General features: G+C 33.3%; 1 protein-coding gene across 11 annotated transcripts in view; it reads left to right on the top strand.

The window, feature by feature from the left end:
* The window catches only part of LOC145688130 (uncharacterized), a 669087-nt gene that overhangs the window by 511229 nt on the left and 135479 nt on the right, over positions 1–22379 (top strand). For all 11 annotated transcript variants that reach the window (XM_081761906.1, XM_081761908.1, XM_081761907.1 and 8 more), the window contains one exon: positions 18001–18842. In XM_081761906.1, coding sequence (XP_081618032.1) covers positions 18001–18842 — 842 coding nt within the window. The remainder of the gene's footprint in view (positions 1–18000; positions 18843–22379) is intronic.

Raw genomic sequence — 22379 nt, forward strand, 5'->3', positions numbered from 1 at the left:
AAGCAATGTATGAATTTTGACATTTGTTCCAGTGAGATCGTCCTGTAATGAACCATTCAGTGCCCAAACATATTGTCACTCCATCTTTCTTACTATTATCTGATGGAAATTTTCTACTACGCAAAATTCGTTTCACTTCAGCAAAAATTACTTAACACACGGAGACCATGTCTGAGTTCTATATAGGTTGATTCGTGCCTCCTACCAGAGTTTTAGAGGATAATCTGCACAAGTACTGTGAAGATAGACATTACTATGAAAAAGAATGTCCTCTTTTGAAAGCAATCTGGGTTTAGTAGATTTGTTGGCATGCTGAATCATTTATTTCTTTATAAGGTATATTTGTGACCATCCTTAATCCTAGTGTCATGTAGTGAGTGGTAGTATTAGTAACATCATGTGTGCTAATATTCGTTTGTCTGGTCGTCGTTAAATCTAATTAAATATGGTTCTCCCTTTACAATTTAAGAACTCAAGAGAATGAGGAACAGCTCTAATGCTGTCACTTCCAATTCATAAAATCAAGCAACACAATCAGTGATCAGAAATTCCTGATTCAATAGAGACAACTGATAAGTCAAAGTACAATGAATTGATCTAATACGCTTAGTTACACTGTTATATTTCCCCATTTCGCTTTAATCACTTAGAAACGACTAATATACAGATACAAAAAATAATTTCCACAAACCCTCTTCATTCCTTTAATGTATTAATTATATAAAGGTATTCTAAAATTATTATAGGCTCATAAAAATGATTTTATTTACCCTTTCTTTTCTTCAATATAAATAAATTGAAGAAAAGAAAATAAATTGTAAACTAATGTTCGCGTAGGTGAAAACAAGCATTCGTTCATAATTCGTACAATTTATTCAATATATTTGAAGCCCTAGTTATTTACCTTCATAGCTGAAATATAGTTTATCCCTGTAATTTCATTGTAAAGTTTAAAAATAGTGGATAAGTGAAATAAATGCATATTTTCTAGTTCTTCTAAGACTTTGCGAATATTAGTAGGCAGGAAAGTCAATTAAAAGGTAGATGTTAAAATTCCAAATTCTACTCAGAGAAAACAAAAAGCCTAGTATAAAAATTTGTTACAAAACCAAGTAAGAATGAGAAATGGACCACGAGGCAATAGAAATAGGTTCTTCCTTTTGCAACGGACTTACTTGAGAAATGTCATATTGTCATGGAATTTGTTGTTCTCCTTTGCGTAATTTTTGCCTTGTGTAGTAGCTGTCCTCGTTTAAAGTAATCAAAACTTTACTTGTTTTGTTTATCTATGTCTGCTACGAAGGTCTACTGTTTTGACCACAATTGATTTAATATAAAATTCATCAACATTTTCTATTTACGAACTTACAAAGTAAGGATTTTAAATGCATTATCTATGTCTCCCACGTTGAACAAAAGTATGGACAACTTAATGGGTAGCTAATTCTATGAAGTGACAACCTTTACATATTTCATTTTAATTTCTCGATCTCAACACACGAAAAAATAATGTATCATTTTGTTTTCTTACATGAATTTAATTTTCTTGTATAATTTCAGTGAAAATAGTGAAACATCTGAGTAAGTTCGACATTTTTCTGCCAAACTGACGGTGTCAAATATTATCAGAATATGTTATTTATACAATGTGTAACTAAATACATGTTAAAACGTTACGGAGAAAAGTCAACACACAAAACAAAACAAAAAAGTATATATAACACATAATGGAATTTGTTGTAATTTTAGAGTTACAACTTGCCGCAAATGGTGGAAAATGACACATACCTCATAATGAACAAATGAAAGGTGCAAGAGAAAGTGGTCCTAAATTTTGTAGAGCAAGTCATACTTGAAGGACATAATTGTGTCATGAGGGAGCACTTTCTCTTGCACCTTCCATTTGTTCATTATGAGGTATATGTCATTTTGACAGTCGTGCTCCCTCACTTAAATCTCCATAGTATAAGTGGAGATTTACTAAATCTCCACTTATATTATTCTGATAATACCTGTTCATTATGAGGTATATGTCAGAATAATATAAGTGGAGATTTAGTAAATTCTAAATCTCCACTTATTGTACAGCACCTGTAATATGCCAGTCTGTCACATTTCGTGAACGCGGCACGGCACGGTGCAAAGCATTTTTCAAAGGAATATCAAAATTCCTAGAGTCCGCGTTCACGAAATGTGACAGACTGGCATATTACAGGTGCTGTACAATAAGTGGACAGAAGCTGATAAGTGGCTAACAATACATATGCATTGCATAGCCACCAGAACCACTAGCTGCAATCAGTGATGTACCTCAGTAGACTCCCCTGCAGAAATTTTTGTTCCCCAACTGGGACGACAGTGTACTAAAGCACACAGCACACACGAGCAAATTGTTACAATGCTTAAATTCCAAATGAAGCCAACTTTTTAATGATTGCTCTATGTGTCTGAAATGAATATTCAGTTTTTCTCAATTTTCACCATAAATTGATTTTTTCATTTTGTTGATTTCATTACATATTTGTCATTGCCTTGTTTTCAGACTCTACTTTGAATGATAAACATTGCACTTTTAAAAATTTAAAGAATATCAATGATGCAATTTTTATTCCCTTCGAAATCGGAATGATTACTTTGTTGTATCGTTTATAATGTTCGAGACATGTTTTGCAAATATCTGTAGCACAAACATTCTGATACCTCAAATAGAGAGTTACAAAAAAGTTAAATTAAAAAACAAATACAATCAAAGGAATAAATAGAAAGGAGAAACAGAATTGATAGTGTTTATGGTTGAGTCAGTATCTGGGAAGATACTCATCAAATACTCTGCTAGAGCAATTGACGTTCTGCTCTCATTTTACCATAGCCTAAATCGGACAAGATATTTACCAAGTTAAAGCATATATTTATCGTCTGTAAATTACGCCTTCATATACAAAAGCACGGAGGATACTTATTGATGACAGCGTACTTTTTGTAGAATGATGTCTCGACACATTTTTAGCTTTCACAAACATAGTGCCATTCCGGGAAACAAAAGGCTTTACTTTTCCGTGACTTTCCAGGTATGCTGATATACAATGGAAACTCATCTAATTTATTGTTCCAAAGTCAAAAGGACCAGACAGTCAAGGATAGAACACAAAAGTCACTTAGAGCACCAGAGGTTTGATTGTTGAAAATTCTCAAATTCTCCTTATCTAGTTATATTCTTTCGTTTTCAAATGTGTCTCTCCTCGTCGTCTATTTGGTATCCTAATACTTATCCTCAAATTGCAACTTTCCTTTGTACCTTTATTTCCAAATCTCTTCCTATCTTCGCTTTTAATCCTGGAACAATTCATATTTTTATTGATAACTTTTGAGAATCTTACATACATATATACACCAGCGAGAGAGCTACATGATTTTCTTTTTCATTGTCCATAAAACTAAAAACTTGAGCTCCCTCGTGGCTAAGCGGTTAGCGTACGCATCTTTGGCATGGGAGACATAGATTCGGGAGCTCCTGTTGCTCGGATTCCACGTTAATCAGTAGGTCCCGTCTCATATAGTCTCGCTACTGAAAGGGATATTAAACTCAACTCAAACTAAAAACTTAAAGTTTTATAAAGTAAACTTTCTATTTAATCTTTATTCTGGGGTAAGTGTATTTGAGTCTTTACTTCAGGTGAACTCAGAATAGGAGTAATAATAAAAAAATTAACCCTTACAATAATAAAACACTATAGCACGTTAATTGCTATAAAAGTTAATTTCCTACTATGTTCAGATTCTTTATTCGTCCAAAATAAAACTAAGCTGTAACCTTTCTCAAAGCAGTTTCAAAACTATTATAGAAAATGTTTGAAATGACACAAATAAAAGAAAGAAAAAAAACTATTAATTGCAGAGAACTTATTTGGTACATACATGATCATTAAATCGCAATAGCTTTCTTATATAAACCAAAACAAAACGTTTCGTAAACACACATTCTATTAGAGAAACTCAAAATTGGCGTTTTAAAAATACATTTCTCTAGTGGAGAGACAGCCAAGTCCACTAAAAATGAAATTAAAATGTAATTAACCATAATATCATAAACGCCGTTCGAAATCCCATTGTATGTATGTCAAAATTGGCGATTTAAACTCTTCATGCGATATAACTTACTTCAATGGCTTATATGAGCCACCCAATGTTGATTAAAGATGGTAAACGTATTGAAGATATGGTCAATCAAATTTCTCTTCTGTTTTACTATATATATTCGCAAATTGCTCGAATATTTGGTCTGATAGCTGCTGACAACACAGAACTCAGTTTCCTCCATCCTCCCATCAAGACAGAAAAATATGTAAAAGAGCTAAATGTATCATTAATATTGAACATTTCTCCTTACAAATAGGATTTGGGAACAATGTTTGTTCAGTGATAAACAATTCAAGCACTAATTCAATATTGCACATGTGGTTGAGCTGTAATCAATCAAATCTTGCTAGAAAAAACATTACATAGTCGAAAAATAATGTTTTAAATGATCTGACTTAATGTTCTAACCTATTCTCAATTCACACTACAAATGTCTCAATCTTTTTCACTCTTGTATAACAAGTAATAATCATATCTCATATATCCATTTGTTACTTTCTCATTTCTCTAATTTTGTATTGATGTAATTGTTATAAGTTTTTCATAATACAAATACTGAAGCAAAAGGCTTGAAATTTCTCTAATTCACCTCAGGCACTTTATTTTTCCCTGAGCCAGAATAGATTACTATAGGAAATTTATGACTTGATGTCTTCGTACTGTTTTATAAAGAAAATGTGATACTTGTTTATTGTGCTATGCTTTCGTTCATAAACTCTAAATCTTTCTACTTGAAAAGAAATTCTATAAATAAGTTACTCATACCTATTCCTAGTTTTAAATTAAGTGCACTTGCTATTGAACTTTGAAACTTCTAGTAGTATGCTACAAATTAAACATCCTGCTTATTCTTATAAATTTTAAATGAACATAAAATTCTGGTGTGGGTTGTCTCTACTTACATATTCACAAACTAATTATCAATAGATTTTCACTTGTTGCCTGGCTTTCAGCAGCTTTGCAGGCTTTGCTATGTTGATAAGCATCGTAGTTCAAGCTGAGAAAACAATGAATTGAGTACTATACATACGTTCCAGTATCTTCACCAACTGAATACGCAAGAGCTCAAACACCTGCATTAATTACTATATTATTTGGCTTCTCTTTTTTAATGTATGTTAATAACTTGATTTTTTTTTACTGAACATTTTATCAAACATAGTTTAGATTTAAATATTATTTTCTCTATAAATAATTCAAAATACAGTAGGTACTCTTTACTAAAAATGTTTTAAACTAAAACATTCGGAAACAAACACGTAATTCGTTTTAAAAAGAACACTGGTGAAGACCAACATATTTTACAGTCTTAACATAGTAATAAATTTTACACACTTCTTTAGTTACAAATTTAGCAAATAAGAACGCACTATAGTATGTCTTAGTTATCGTAGATTATTTCTTGTAAATACATTTTGCTTTGGAATCACCAAGAGTTCTCGCTATCACCCGTATAACACATCAAAGTCGTAGTTAGCTTCCACACAATCACAAGATTTATATATACAGGGTGGGCCATTTTAATTAATCCACGGAAATATCTGAAAAATGATAAAACATAGAAGAAATGTTTCAAGTACACGTTATATATTGCTAAGGGGCAAACCCAATTCCGCTAAAAGTACCCCTCCCCGCCCCCCCTAAATAGGGGTAACGGGGGGTAACTTTGAAATATCAAATGGGAACATGGGTTGAGTAATACATCGTTCGAAAGGTCTTGGAAAACTAAGTATCGCTGTACCAAAAGATGTTCCATATTGTGCACCGGTTTCAAAATGGCCGCCACAAAATGGTTCGGAAACTCCAGTACTCGTAGTGTGAAAACCATGGAAGGTAAATGAATGGAACAAAATTGAAATACGTAAATATCATAGGGCATATCGAACGGTGTGGTCCCTGTGATCCCAGTGGCCTCCCTAAAGGGGTCTTGGGGGCTAACTTCAAAATTTCAAATAGTAACATGAGTCGAGTGGTACCTCGTTCGATAAATCTTGCAAAATCTAACATATTGCAGGAGAAAACGATTGATGGGAAATGGCAGTGTTCTCAAAAGGCCGCCGAAACATAGTATCCGTGTCAGAGAAAAGGTCACCCGTAGTATGAAAGCGATTGGAGATAAATCAACAAAAGAAAAACTGGAGTAGCTAACTGACGTAAGGCACATCGAGAGGTGTTGTCGGGGTGACTCCAAGGGCCAACTGAAAGGTATCCGGGGCCAACTTGAAAATTTCAAATAGCAGCTTGAAGCGAGTAACATCACGTTACATAGACAAATTAATATCAAACAGCTTCTGTAAGAAAATTTTCGACATGAGACACCGTTTTCAAAATGATCGCAAAGACATGGTGACTGTGTCTAAGAAAACGTCTAGTGCCCATAGTATGAATACGGTTAGACATAAATGAAAATAACGAAAATGCAATGCGTGCTGGTTATTCAGAAAGCATTTCGGGGATATACGTACACACCGTTTCGTCCCTCAAGCTCACAATATGACATGAATGCTAATAGTTAATCAAAATGTAACTGTGGCCATCCGCGTTAACTTAGTGCACCAATTCTCTATGCATGAAGTCTGCCTTCCAAATAGCATTGGGTAGGTCAAGCGTACGCCCGAACCGTTGTCCGGTCGGACATTGAAATTTTGAAGTTAGCCCACAAGACCCCTTCAGGGAGGCCACTGGGATCACAGGGATTATATCATTCGATATGCCCTATGATATTTACATATTTCAATTTTGTTCCATTCATTTACCTTCCATGGTTTTCATACTACGGGTACTGGAGTTTCCGAACCAGATCATGGCGGCCATTTTGAAACTGGTGCACAATATGAAACATCTCTTGGTACAGCGTTACTTAGTTTTCCAAGACCTTTCGAACGAGGTATTACTCGACCCATGTTCCCATTTGACATTTCAAAGTTACCCCCCGTTACCCCCATTTACGGGGGGCGGGGAGGGGTACTTTTGGCGGAATTGGTTTTCCCCCTTAGCAATATATAATGTGTACTTCAAAAATTTCTTCTATGTTTTATCATTTTTCAGATATTTCCGTGGATTAATTAAAATGGCCCACCCTGTATATACATAAAAAAGTAAAAATCTCATATATATCGTATGTCTTAAACAAAGTAGAAAAATGTTGAAACTGTTACGTATCGGTCCTCTAAATTTGTTTATTAAATGACACAACATTTCAGTCTAGAAACCCTGCCACTATTCTAATGTATAAAATATGACTAAAGCAATATATAAATCAACTCACATTTACTTATATGTTCGAGATACTTGAATAGAACATGAACTTATTGCTTTATTTTCTTTTAAAATTATGTTCAGAGAACATAATTCAAAGAAATATATTTTAGAAAGATATTTCATAGTATCACACAATATCTAGAACGTAAAATACACGTTTTTAGTAAGAAAAATAATTTTCAAAAACATTATTTCAATGAATCTTTATGTAAACAACAAAATTGATTATTAAGAATCTATAATCACTTATTGTAGATTCTTCCTGATAACTTTCTCTAGTAAATGGATATTTCTGTAAATTAATATATTCAAGAAGTTCATTCAAGTATCTCATTATATTAATTCTGTAACTTATTTGGAAATATTATAGGTATAATTTTAAATTTTTGTTAATGTGACTTTTGTGTTTCAACTTTGCTGATAGTGCGCTAGTAATTCAATTCCTAATTTTGTCTGAAAGTTAATATCTATATGAATGATTTCTTTCAACAAGTAATTAGACAATTTGAAACATCAAGCTTATGAACTTAGTTACTTTCGTAAACGGAAATAATAAATAACTTATTTTCACTTGATAACGCATAAAATTTTGAATTTACTTTCCATGATTAAACAATTAAAGCAACGAATCTGCGTCAATTCCTAACTTTAATCTATAAACTGATATTACCATATTGCTATTATATTAGTATAATAATAAAATGCATTATAATAGACAGACGATAGAGAATAGTTTGCATTTGTTTAGTTTTATTTACTCGTACTTTTCAATAGATCAGACTTACTGTTTAGTAATTTGTAGGTCCTCAACCTTACGTTAGTATTACCATCCTCCACAGTAAATGGTTATTACTCTTATCTATCATGTGTGTGACTTGCATTAGGTTCCCGACAGAAGCACAATTTTCATCAACCTAACATCATCGTAGACTGTGTAACTAACACACAACATCAACACGAAAATTGCTATAAAATATTGAACATAAATACACTACTAGCGATTAATCACTACTGCCAAAAGTGATTAGTACCAAATACCAACCTAAAACGATATAGTGATAGTAATAATAATAACTGTCTCGAACACCCTGTACGGAAAATCAGTGTTTGGTATTGTTGTGCATGTACCGTTATTTGAAAGAACTTTTAAAGAAACTATCATAACATGTAAGACACTACAAAATAAATGTCAAGCACGCAGATTAAATTGCTTCTTACGGTATTTGAATATCTAAATTTTCTAGGCTCAAATCTCAAATCAACTATTCAAAACAAGTATTTAAAATGATGTTTTCAATGCAATTCGAATATAGTTAGAGCTTAGAATTGCGTCAATATTTGTAAATTTTATATTTTCAATACGAAGTCGGTCTAAAATTATAAAATCAATAAATCGTAAATTTGCACATTTTCATTGCAGTAGAATTATTATACTATTCAATACCATTGTTTGATACTTTATATGCAAAGTTTTGTAAACAGTATTCACCCAGTAAAAATACCTTATCTAGTGCCTTGTGAATAAATAACTTATCGAAGATTTTGCTTTCATCATATCTTTCAAACCTAATAATTTTCGCGATATTGAACTATAAGTTTAATGATCCATTTTCATTTTAAAACAAAAATCTAACAAAACATTTTTGAGTAAATAATGTTTTTTTTTTTCAAAATTAAAGAAATGTTATTCCATATCAAAAAGTCTAGCTCTAAGTTTGCCTTAAAGTATCTTACATAATTATATTTGAGCATTCTCTCTAGTAAAACAGGACATAGTATGAATATCAAATGCATTAACAATTTTGCTCTTTTTGGATCAAAAGTTCCAATATATTTCAGGCAAAAATTTTGCTGTAGGCCTTATATCTGGAGAACTACATATAGTGTTGCTGAACCCAAACTATCACTTAACTCAACATGATGTGCTTATTCCGTGAAAAGTACAAAAACTCGATTTAGGGTCCGTTCAAATATTTTGTGGACCCTGGTCCAAAAACTAATTATTGGCCAAGATCACAATCTTTTGATACATTTTTCAGATTATTCCTAAAATTCTTCTTATAATAAAGTTCTTAATAATAATAATAATAATAATAACTTAAAACTTTAATGAGAGAATTCCCAGTGAAATTTAACTGATTATAAATATAAATTAATTTCACTAAGTTCAAAAAGATGAAGATACATATGTAGATTTTCCAAAATGTGTCCAATTAACTTTGACTAATAACAGTTTCTAATATTACTATACTAGATGGCAGTAGAATGAGAATTGCATACAAACAAGCTAGTGTCCTTTGAGAGTTTTCCAAGAAATTTGAATAAGTCACATGTCCAACACCGGGACGTCATCAAGATAACCATCTCTAAAGATAGAAGTGAAAAAAATGCCGAAAAGTTTCATAATCTCGAAATCGGACAATTTGAGCATTTTTGTTCTGTTTTTGGGTAAAAGTAAGCTAACGTATCAAGTGATGGCAACTCGTGGTCTTTACAATGTCTATGTTGATAGTAAATCAACCTTTAATGATGTAATCACAAAATTACCTTTTTCAGAGACTACCTACGCAACTCGCAAGATCACCAGAAATAACTGTGATGTGTGATGGATTGTATGCACAAAACATAAAAAGTGAACTGTTAATGTAAATAGGTAACGCGTCATAATTACGATAAATTTAATATTTTCCTGGTTGGCAATACTGAGTCGACATATTTGTGAAACGTGCAATTGTCTCTTCACTCGAACAGAATATTATGTAGTTTGCAATACCAAGAAAATGCACTCTATTGTGATCTGTGTAAGTGGAATCTGTGATTAACAATGTAAATATATTAACATTGTGCAACATTTTGTATTCATGATACAGGATAAGGGGAATATTTGGACATAAATAATGATATTAATGTTACACGTAAAGTAAAACAACGTCTGTTTCGACAGAGTATTTCCATGATAGGGTTAAAACATGAGTGTGAGCTCGTTTTCCAGAATTAACTTCATCCTTATGGGATTACTTAAAAGATGTTTATTTTATTAATTTACAAATTTCACAAATTCTGCAAAAAGCATTGAACACACTGTTAACAAACTAAGGGTCAAAAATTAAAGAAAATTGCTCCATACGTTAAGAGGTCGCAACACTGCCTACTTGGTAAAAGGCGAAAACGTTTTCTTAATACGTACTGTAACTACGCTGCACTGTTGCCAACTAGTAAATATGAACGTCTACTTCATAATATACTATAATTAAATTGTTTTTCAAAATATTTGCCATTCAGTGTTGTCTAGTGCAGACATCCGTCACACATCAAATTGTGCTTTTTGGTAATCATTGTGTTGCTAGTTGCACAAATATTCTCTGGAAAGTGCAATTTTGTGATTACATCATTATAAAGTCTACTTTCTGAGACTCTACTCTACTTTGCTTCAACACTGCAAACACTGCACAATCCTATGATTCGAATAGTTAGCGTGTTCTATAAATAAAATCAAAACAAAATCCTAAAACTGTTCTATTTTAGACTCGGCTTTACGATGATTTTTGTCTTTTCTTCACTCATAAAGATTGTTACTCTTGTAATATTCAATGTTAGACACGTGTCATATTTGTGTTCCGCTGAAAATATATCAAAGGGTAATTTTTTATATATAGTCCTGAATCTACTCCTATGATTCATTACACAGTTGTTACCAGCCAAAATTGACGGGATGCCCAACATGCTCAACATTATTCTATTCACGTTGTCTTGTGTGGAACCAAAATCACTTACTATCTACATGAAAATTTAGTTGTCCCAGCCAGCGACAAGTATAAGTGATAGATGTCGTGAAATGGCAGATACAGTAAACGAAGAAAAATAAAATCATATTTCACATCAAATTTAATAAAATTTTGGAAAGCTTGTAACCAAAAGTATATTAAATTAATGAAGTGCTCCAACTTACGAATGAGCTAAACGAGAACAACAATTTTTAAAAAATACAAATATTTGCATCAATATTCAGAAACTAGATATTCAATATCATCTCACACTCTTAGATTAATCTCACTTTAAAGATGATGAATATGAGTAGATAGTAGATTTTGTAGCGAATGTTTTCATAATAGTTACAAGTTTGTTTATTACGACATATGCTGTGGCAAGGAATATTTTAGAAGAAAATCTGCCAGGGTCTATGTATCTGTGACATATACCATTTGTCTTCTGTATTGTGAGAGCACCATGTTCGATTCCCGGTGGGAGCTCACAGACACTAGCGTGTGCAGGACATTGAGAATGTGGGTGCCAGATCTAAAGTACCACCATATGGAATGTCGTCCTCCCCCCTTTTCCCTAAGAAAAGATAGCGTAATTGCACCCGACGCTGCGTCGGCGACGCACGGCACACATGCAGACGGGAAATAATTTACACGTAATCTCTTCTCAGTTTGTAATAATTCTACATAAAAAAAGTTTGTCTAATGGGGGTGCCAAGGCACCCATGGCACCCACGTTGCGCACGCCTATGCTCACAGAGTTCATTTCACCTTAAGCTGTAGATTAATATGTCATATTGTCTTGATTAAAAACGGACATAAAAGTACAGAACAATCAACGAACAAACTGGTATTTGTCTACTGGGATTGAGGAGGAAAATTAAGGATAGTAGCCCTCATGAAAGTGTAACATTACAAAAAGGACAAGTTTAGTTATTGCATAAATTACTGCCATTGCGGTAAATTACAAGTGTCAACAACGACATTTTGCTACACGCTTACCGAAATTACTTCTTCTAACAGAGAAGATTTGTTGATACATTTTACTTACGGTCATAATGATAAATAGCGTGTAACGGTAACCGGAAGCTAACTAAAAAATTAGATATTGCTCGTTGTGAATCACCTTCCCATATTAATTACGTTAGAACTTTAACTAATATAATTTTGCGTTTTGTTAAAACATTTTTTTTTTAATTTTTCTCTATCATCAGTAGTAAGGAAGTTATGTATGTTTTTAAATTTCCAAGCGGCCGCTATTTCGAAACAAGATGGCATATCGAAAAAAAAGATCGAAATCATTATGATTAAAAGTTGCAGAAATCATTATGACTATGAAGAAACACTTTTCATTTTTCCTCTAGAATCAATATCAAGGACTTACGGGTCATTTAAAAATACATACGGTCAAATTTTGAAAACCCTATAAAATCCCCTAAAAGCAGATTTTTTTTATTTTTCAAGAATCTTTTGTTCATCAGATTCAAAAACCTACGAGCACAGCAAATTTTATTATTTTATTCTAATTGCCATTACCTAAAACATGTGATTTTCATGTCCGAAAGAATCTATATATTAAAATGCTAGGTTTATATGTTGTCTCCAAAGAAAAGTCTCCAAAGATTGCTCAACACTAAAGAAAAGAAATTTTTAATAGGAACTCAACTTAGACTTAATTGCTATCGGGAGTGTAACGATATTGAAAACTATGGACTCGACGCTAATATCGGTCGCTTTCGATTATTTTTACATATCAACCCTTTCGACCGCATTGGACTGCAAATGGCGGTGAAACTTAGACTTAAACGCTATAAGAAGTGTCATCAATCAACGATACTAATATCGGTTGCCTGTGATTATTTTTTATGTCACCATTACCCCCCTTTCCAGGGGCACTAACAGGAGATGAATTTGGATTAAAAAGTATCGGGAGTGTCGCTATCCATCTCAGCAATCCTGAAAACTATGGACTCTATATATCTGTCGTTCTTTTCATCATTTTTATATCTGTCAATCCCACTCCCCCCTAGCAATGCAAAGGGGGTCTTGCATTCACTGGAGGCTGAATTTGGACTTTAACGGCATCAGGATTGCCACTAATTAACTTAGCGACGCTGAAAACTAATGAATCAGCATTAATATCAGTGGTTTACAATATTTTTATATCCCACAGTTTCAGCGTTCCGCGTGTGTACTAATTGGGGCTGAGCATAAACATAAATGGTATCGGAAGTATCAATATTTATCTAAGCGACCCGGAAAACTATGAATTCGACATTAATGTTAGTGGTTTACGATATTTTTACATACCACCGATTCAGGCTGCCGCATGTGTACGAATGGGGCTGAGCTTGAACTTAAATGGCATCGGGAGTGTTAGTATTTATCTAAATGACCCCAAAAACTATGTATTAGACACTAATACCGGTCGTTTTCGATCTTTCTAATATGTATTGCCCTTCCGGTCTCCCTATGTGTGCAAGGGGGAGGGGGTGTTACACTCAGGGGGGAGGACTTGAACTTGGACTTAAAGAGGATCTAAACTGTCACCAATCAACTCATGGACGTCGAAGACTATGGGTTTGACGCTAATTGTTTTAAATCATTTTGTATGTCTCCTCCTTCCCCTCCGCAGCTAGGTGTGCTAGAGAGGTCTTACCCCAACAACTCTTTACCAGGTAGCAAGAAATATGTGTACCAAGTTTGGTTAAAATTGTTTCATGCGTTTCAGAGTTATGGTGGAATATGCACACATATACATACATTTTTGTATATATAAAGATTGGAAAATTTCCATATGTGCCTAATCAGTACTTAATTATTTCCTATTATTTCTCGATTTCCGTTCTAAAATTCGTTGTACAGCTACCTCAGTATTCTAAATTCATATTTAAAGCTCATACTAACTTCTAATTTGAACTGCTTATAATAGATCAATAGTTTTAGAGTATGTAGGTTTAAAATTCCTTTTCCACGTCTTCCAGTAACTTATAATTTTGGAAAGAAGTATTTTTTTACTTATATGTATCATATTTTTGTTTTTCCTCAGTCTTTATGTAATATCCATCTCCGTATTTGCTACTTTTTCATCACTCATTACCTGATATATATAAATTACAGAAAATTTAAAAGAAAGAAGAAAAGATACATTTTAAGTGTTTTCGCTTTATACTTCATCAGGCACAGAAAGGAAGAAACAAATAAAAAAAGGTATTAACTGAGAAGCGTTCAGTTACATACCTACTCCCGCTTCTTAGTATATCCTTTGTTTCAACTACATGTGTAGAAACATAGTGGTAATGTTTCTTCTCGGAATGTGTTCATAGCATATATTCGTATATACATGCAAGGTAAATACATGTTACATGGTAATTATGAAGCTATAAACGAAACAAAAAGAGCTGAAACAACTGACGATACAGCTAGCATTTGACTCTAAATATCTCGTACTCGTACTCGAAGTATAAAGAAAAGTGAAGGAAAGGCAAAAAATAAACAATATATATATATATATATATATTAGAGACAAAAATCTGGTATAGTCATTGTCAGCCATATTGACAATGTGCTTCAGAAAGTTGTGACGAAAAAACGTATAGCTAATTAAAACCCGATCAAAGATTACCAAAAAGGAGAGGGGAAAAATCGTTAAAGAAGCATAGTTATCTGGAAACCACTATAGAGAAATCACTTGAAATAAAGTTGTAATTTGAAATAGTAGTGAATAAGAAAGTTACGATGTATGAAGAAAAGACTGGGATTGAGGAATGCTATTTTTTGTTCAGAGAGAGTAAGGTGACAAATATTGTAAAACTAAATACAACAACAACTACTACTGCTACTACAGGGTGTTGAGAAATAACTATGCAGTTCATAACTTGCCATATTTTATTTTCCGTAAACCACTTTAAACAACTGAAATTAACTCGAAGCTAAACTTTGTCATGGAAGTTATAAGAGATGCTGGAAGTGATCTTTGGACTTTGCAGCATCACGTCTTGCACCTCCGCCACCTTCTCTGCGGACGTGGCTATGGATGGCCTACCTGATTTTGTAGCATTATGAACGCTTCCGGTCTTTCGAAACTTGGTGATGAGGTTCCGTAGAGCATTGCGGTTAGGCATCTTCCCTCCTGGGAACTTTACTGCAAATGCAGCTTGCACTGCTGAGGTAAACTTTTCTTCATTGCGGAACACATGCTCCACAAGAAACACTCTTTGTTTAATCGTCAGCATGATGACCTGGATCTCAATGATGTCACACAAGACGTTGGTCTTCAATCAAACCGGGCCTGTGAACAAATACAAATAACTGGTCAAATATTGTTCAAATATGGTTCAAATATGGTTCAAATATCTTAAACAATGGAAAATGTCCTATTACTAATTGACAATCATATCAGTCATCATTTAGCACACCACAATATTGCACTGCATAGTTACTTTCTGAACATCCGGTATTACTACTACTACTACTACTACTACTACTACTACTACTACTACTACTACTACTACTACTAATAATAATAATAATAATAATAATAATAATAATAATAATAATAATAATAATAATAATAATAATAATAATAATAATAATAAAATAAATAATTTAAAATTAAGAGTAATAAGGATGTAAATAATATATTTAGCTGCGAAAATTATAACCAAAAGATCTCGTGTAAACATCAATTTCAGCATAATAAATACAAAATAGTAATTACAAGACAAAGAAACTTCCAGGGTAAAAAAGAAATTTAAACAGGGATTTTTTTTTTTTTTTTAAGGATCGTTGTTAAATTTTAGTTATATATTAGTGTTACGGGAAAATTAATGGCATTTTTTTTTTTTTTTTTTTACCAAAATTATATTATATCTTGATGATATGTATGTTCATCGAACTTCCTACATGTAAAGTTTACATATGTACTAACCTTCCATTCGCATATTTTAGAATTTCATGCTTCCTCCCCATTGTCGCTATAAAAAAAAAAAAAAAAAAAAAAAAAAAAAAAAAAAAAAAAAAGTTGTCATGACTTTTGTGGAACCCCCTTGCAAATGGTTATCAAAATAATGGAAAAACATAAAGAAATCGCAATATTTAAAACAGTGCTATGTCACTGTTAAGGTGAGGAATGGAGGCATATAACTCATAAGTGGTTTCCGGAGAAACATTGTACCACTCCTCATCCAATATAGTACTCAGTTCTATCAGCAAAAATTAAGGAGAACATCTTGAAATAAAATGAAATGAAAGTTTTACGTTCTACAGTTATGCAGGCTAAGGTAAAGGAGACGGTGATGATGAGAAATGAAGGAAATGCTAGAATGAAGAAAGTGGAAGGAAACCAGAGAACCAAGAGAAAACCCACGTACACGGTGTTTCTCCACCACAAAGCTCACTTGGCGCGAGCTGGGATCAAACCAAGGACTCCATGCACCAGAAGTGAACGCTGTACCACTGAGCCTTCGTGGCACAAACAGAACATCTTCTCTGGTTCAATGATGTTGAGTGGATGGATCAGGAGAGGTGTATTAATTAATCCTGATGTTCATGAACCCACCCCTCAATAGCTCCAACAGTGTGAATTTGGCGCACTGTCATCTTGAGAAAATACGTCATTCGCCGAAAACAGCATATAGACAATAGGTTGCACGTGGTCACATAAAATTTTAACAAAATCACTGGCAGTAATACATCCCTTGACCACAATCATAGAACTCACGAAATACCAGAAAATTGTGACCCAGAACTAGTCTCCGCCATGTTTTACGGTAGGTAGACAGTTCGAAGCATGGGTATCTTTTGACGTTTACCATATACAAACTGCGTGTTGTTGGAAATAAAATGAGAGAGTACTCATTGGATCATATTATGCATTACCAATCGTCGGAGATCCACTCTGCACGTTCAGGGTACCATTTTTATCAGGCTAAGTTGTTTGAAACTTGAAAAGTAATCGTCAATGTTCAGATTTTACGATTTGCATCGTACTGTAATTGTCTCAATAGGCTGATGTTATCTATGCTGATTGAGTTTCGCAGTCACTTTAGCATTCGTTTGATTGTCCTTGGTAGTCATCCAATTCAATGCTCGGGGATCACCGTCACTGAGGCCTGTCTTCCGTCAGTCATTACTCTTCAGCGATGTTTTATCATGAGTTCTGTAGGTCGTCATCCCGTTGGACAATGTTTTTCGTAACACATTCTGATTAGGTTAGGTACACTTGACCCAAGTAACCGCGCACACACAATTTTGACTTGTTTGAAATTCAGAAGTCTCTTAATTTTTAACACCATCGTCTTTTTTGTTTTCGGCACATATCTCTTTTCTTTCCCGTTTGACGTACTACAGATGATCAGCCAACACATCATTAAGAACGGTCAAACATATCTTATCCAAGATATGTCCATTATTTTGATAACCAATATATATCACAAAAAATAATAAAATAAAATATTATGTTGAAGGCCATGGTTTATTCAATGATATAGACTATTCTACTATTTCATTTAATAATCAACAATAAGATGATCAAGATCAAGCATATTATTATTATTATTATTTATCAATCTAGGAAAATTGATACATATTGTACCAAAAATTTGAAAGAAATCATTCATATCTAAAGTTCTTATAGATTTAAATCATAATAAAATGACACATGTTTTCTTTTTTTTTTCTTTTTTTTTTATCTGTTACTAGCATTTCCTCTCAGTAAGATAGTACTGATAATAATATAGTATTATAGGAATTAATACTTATTGTTAACGCATGCAAATGTACCCTTATCTGATTTAAAGGCCAAATTTTGTGGTTTGAAAAGTGTATTTCTTATCCACAGGTATCTCTTTCGGCGATCCAGTGAGGGAGGGGTGGGGCTGGACAGCTGGCGACCGGGTCTGGAGCCTAGGGAAGTGAGGCGTAGGGATGGCAGGAAACATCGGAAACCTCGTTCTTGGCATCCTTCTCCTTATGTCAGTGATGATGAAGACGATCAGTTGACAAGAGAAGAGAAAAAACAGAAGATAAAAGCCGAGATTGCTAGAAGAAGGCAACAAATTGAAGAAAACGCACGACTACATGAAGAACTTTTAAGACTTGCCCGGCTAAGAGAGTCGGCAGAACTTGGGTTTATGCCCACACCAATATCTGATAGGTTTGTGTATAGTGGATCCCCCTCCCATTATGGATCTGTGTCCTTGAGTCCCTCTACTAGGGAACGAACAAGCGTCCTCAAATCCATAGACGAAATTCTTCGTGAAGAGGCTGGTAAAAGAGACTTTGGTGGAAGTGTAGGTGGATCTTCGACCAGCTACTATGCAGGTCAGGGTCTTCATTTTGACTATAGATCTGCTGGTTCCCCTCCTACTCGGGTGTCTAGTTCTTCAACCTCCTACCACCTTCAGCATCCAGGCTCCGGCCCCGGCCAGCGTTATGGCCTCACTGAAGAAGATCGCAGTATAGATCGTATTGCATCAACTTTCAGGACTGACGATTACACAAGTAGTGTGTACGAACGCCTGTCTGATTTCTCACCCCTCACCACGGACACCGAGAGCATTACTGACTTCACTCCAGCTGCCATGCCGCTTTTGCCTGATATGCCAACACGGTCCAGAAAGCTTTTGGAAGATCTTGGAAGTTCACCGATCACTGAGTCTGTGCTTTCTCTTCCCCAAAAAGGCAAGTATGGCACCAGACTGTACGCGAAATAAGTCTTCTTTCTCTCCTTCAAGTGGTGGCGACTACGCTCGTGAATGCCCCAGCATCAGTTGGTGTTGTGAATTTATTGTATTTGCAGAAAAAGATTACTCTTGTTCTCTGTCACCTTATTCCAAGAAACTAAATCTTTTTACCTTATTCATTTCCCTCCCTCCTCAAGTGTTGAAACTGATTTTAACCGATAAATGTGTTTGAAAGACTTCTTCTTTTCCTCTGTCTCTGTTATTTTGATATAAAACAAAGTTGTCCAAGCTGCTGGGTGTGAATGGTGTGTAATGATTGTCTGTACAGCAACAAGAGAAGCAATAAGGATGGATTTGTGAAGTGTTATATATATATATACATATATATAAAACTAATATTAATATTAATACTACAATATTAACACTTGGTAGGAATATTGTTCAAACTTGAGTTTTGTTAAGTTTTAATCTGATTCTTGTTGCTGAAACTTTTAACTGTCACTTGTGATATGCCTTAAATGGGCTTTGTTTTTTCATAACATAATATGCATCAATGCCTGATAATGGCAAGTACCAGAACGTAATGGCTTTCCTTGTCTTTTCTGGCCAACTAAGATTGTGCCTTAATGGTGATTCGGCTGTTTGTCCCATGTGTCACACATGTACGGTGTAATGTGACCTGTAAGTCATGCACTTCCCCTCCTGCATGCTTCACTGCTTATCACTCTGTACTTGTCAGTTTGATGCAAATGCATGTAATATACTATTCGTTATTAAATTTGTTGAAGAGAGAGGTGAAGAGTTTTATTCCTGCACCACAAAAATCCTTGAACCAATCGTCCACTGACTTATTTTCTACTTTCCTATCATTGATGTTGGCTTCAGTAAATAAAAGTTGGTTTGCTTTTATTCGTGGTTTTTGATGTAAGTGGAATATTTGAAAGTGCTAGATGCGAGAAAGTCACTGTTGTCGTGGAAAGTTCATATTTTGATGTCATTTGTTTTTACATTGTTGTAATCAGTGCTCATTCTGTGTTACTGTAGATATTTCTTACGTGTTTCTTATTTGACTGTCATCTTTTGCTACAAGAAAACTTTAAACAATTTTCTCAAGTTCTTTCCATAATTGGCTTATATGTATATTTGAAAAAAGAAAAATATTTACACTGAAAAATCATGGTATCAAACAATTGATGTGTTTCATACCTTTATTTCTTGTAAGGAAGAATCAATTACAAGAAGTTATCATTTGAAAATAGCTTTAGTAAGTTCTGCAGAATTTTTTGTGCTATACGAATTTTCTTTCTATTTGCATTGAATCAAAGTATCAATACTAATGATTTAATTTTCCTGTCTTCTATAAGACCGGAAACAGTTTAATTTAAAGAAATTGTTTAAGAACTAAACCATAAATGCAATCCTCATGTTTAGAATTAACAAATGAAACTTTTTTCTTTCCTTAAAATTCTAATTTCTTTAAATATGTAAATTGAACAGTGCACTTCCTCTCAGATTTTTTGTAAAATGTCTGTACATGTGAATGAAATGCAAAGGAGATAATTTGCCTGAAACATGCTTCTATTGCATGCATTTGTGAATTTCAATTTTTCCTCTGTGTAGTAGACTTGTAGGTTTGCGACCATCACTGCATTGCTGACATAGGTATCAGTTGTTTTCACTATTTTCAGTTTCAGCATTAATATCTATAAGCGTGTGTATGTATATATATATATAAATTGAGAGAAAGAGACCGTGCGTGTTAGAAACAATTCTTCAAACAAAACGTTTTATATACTAGCATGCTTCTCATATATTCGTTTTTTTCTCCTGTGTCTGCAGAATTTTCTAAAATTGGATCTACCAAAACCTTATTTATTAATAATCTATAATGATTTTACTGAAAAATAGAACATTAGTCGAGGTAATAACAACTTCCAAGAAAATCCATTACTTAGCTTCAACGACTTAATATAAATAATGCTTGCATGTTACTCCACTTAAAAATCACAATTAACATAATGACGAGTTTTCGGCAAATTTATCGTTTTAAGAAATCCAAAGTCGTATCAAGGATTTAATTAAAGTTTCCTTACAGAAATATAATATATTTCGTTTTTATACATTTCATACTTTACACAGAATACCGTTTATCTATTTATCAGATCTGATGTATTCAATATTAGCATTAGAACAGCATGCCTTGCGTTCGGAGCAAAATTATCAAGACAAAGAATAGTGTCCAACTACAATAATATTTAAAACTGGACTATACATCTTTTAAAACACTTCAACTTAGAAATATTTATGCACGAAACACTATTTCTCATAGTAAATTTTGGCCATTTTATGCTCACTTTATTCGTAGATTCTCGTTCCTAGTTTGAAACATTTACTTTAAGTTTGTCACATTTTGCCTTTCAAATTGTAATATTTGAAAAGATAAATTGCAGAACTTCTATACGTTTGACCAAGCCAATGTATGGAAAGTTATTTGAGGGAATTGTTTTCCTTTTTTTTTTTTTCTATCACTGAACTGCGACAAAACAATTTAGCAAAATTTGTCGCGATAATAGTACCGACGTATAGTTGAAACAATTGTTATTTATTTTAATAATTAGGGAATATAATGTATGTTGAATAAAACAGTGATTAATATGAATGAAAAATGTGCTTAGCAACAGAAGTAATATAAAAAGAAAAGCCAACAGAAACATAGAACGACTGTGTTAATTGTGTATATATGTTATATAATGTAGAGTTACTCCACTGCACATAAAAAAGAGACAGTTAATGATATATCGTTTTGTGACTCGATTATGCTTCCAGTGCCAATTTAGAAACATTATACCAATTTACAAAATTAACTAATGTAGTAACTTGGGCAAGATTTCCCGGTTTTTATTTACCGAATGAATTGTATTATTATTATATGGTAATCTGTATTGTGATACATAAAAGAAAGGAGAAGATGAGTTTCCTTATGTTATGGTACCACTTCGGCGTTCAATATTTCAGACTAGAAAAGTCTATGATGGCATATAGGTTAAATTGAGTATCTAGTATCAAAACTTGAAATAGTTTTCATTGGATTGAAGTGTTTAGTTAGTTCTTGGGTAAGTAGCTTCAACAACTTTTTTGATTTGGAAAATTTAAAAAGACATGTCCAATTTTATAAAAGTTTGTCACTCAACCACCATATGTTATTCTTTTTATTGATCTTACAAATAACAATTGTCTGAAACATAGTTACTACCAACAAGTCTATGAGTCATCCATACATAATCTATCATAAACATAATTTCGTAATTACTGACAGAATTACATTATTTTATGCATAGTGAAACACAACAGTTAGGAGGAAAGTCAGTATTGACCGAGATGTACTGAAGTTTTTCAAACAATGAGATTGCTGGAGAAACACATAATTGTGAAACAAATCAATTGTTTGGGGGTTTTGTTCGGGAATACATTTTTGACCATGATTTGATAGTGAATACTAAATAGAATATTTTTAAAAAAAGTTTTATTGCAAAAA

Source organism: Thermobia domestica, chromosome 6, assembly GCF_964235325.1.
Source record: "Thermobia domestica chromosome 6, izTheDome1.hap1.1, whole genome shotgun sequence".
NCBI lineage: Eukaryota > Metazoa > Arthropoda > Insecta > Zygentoma > Lepismatidae > Thermobia > Thermobia domestica.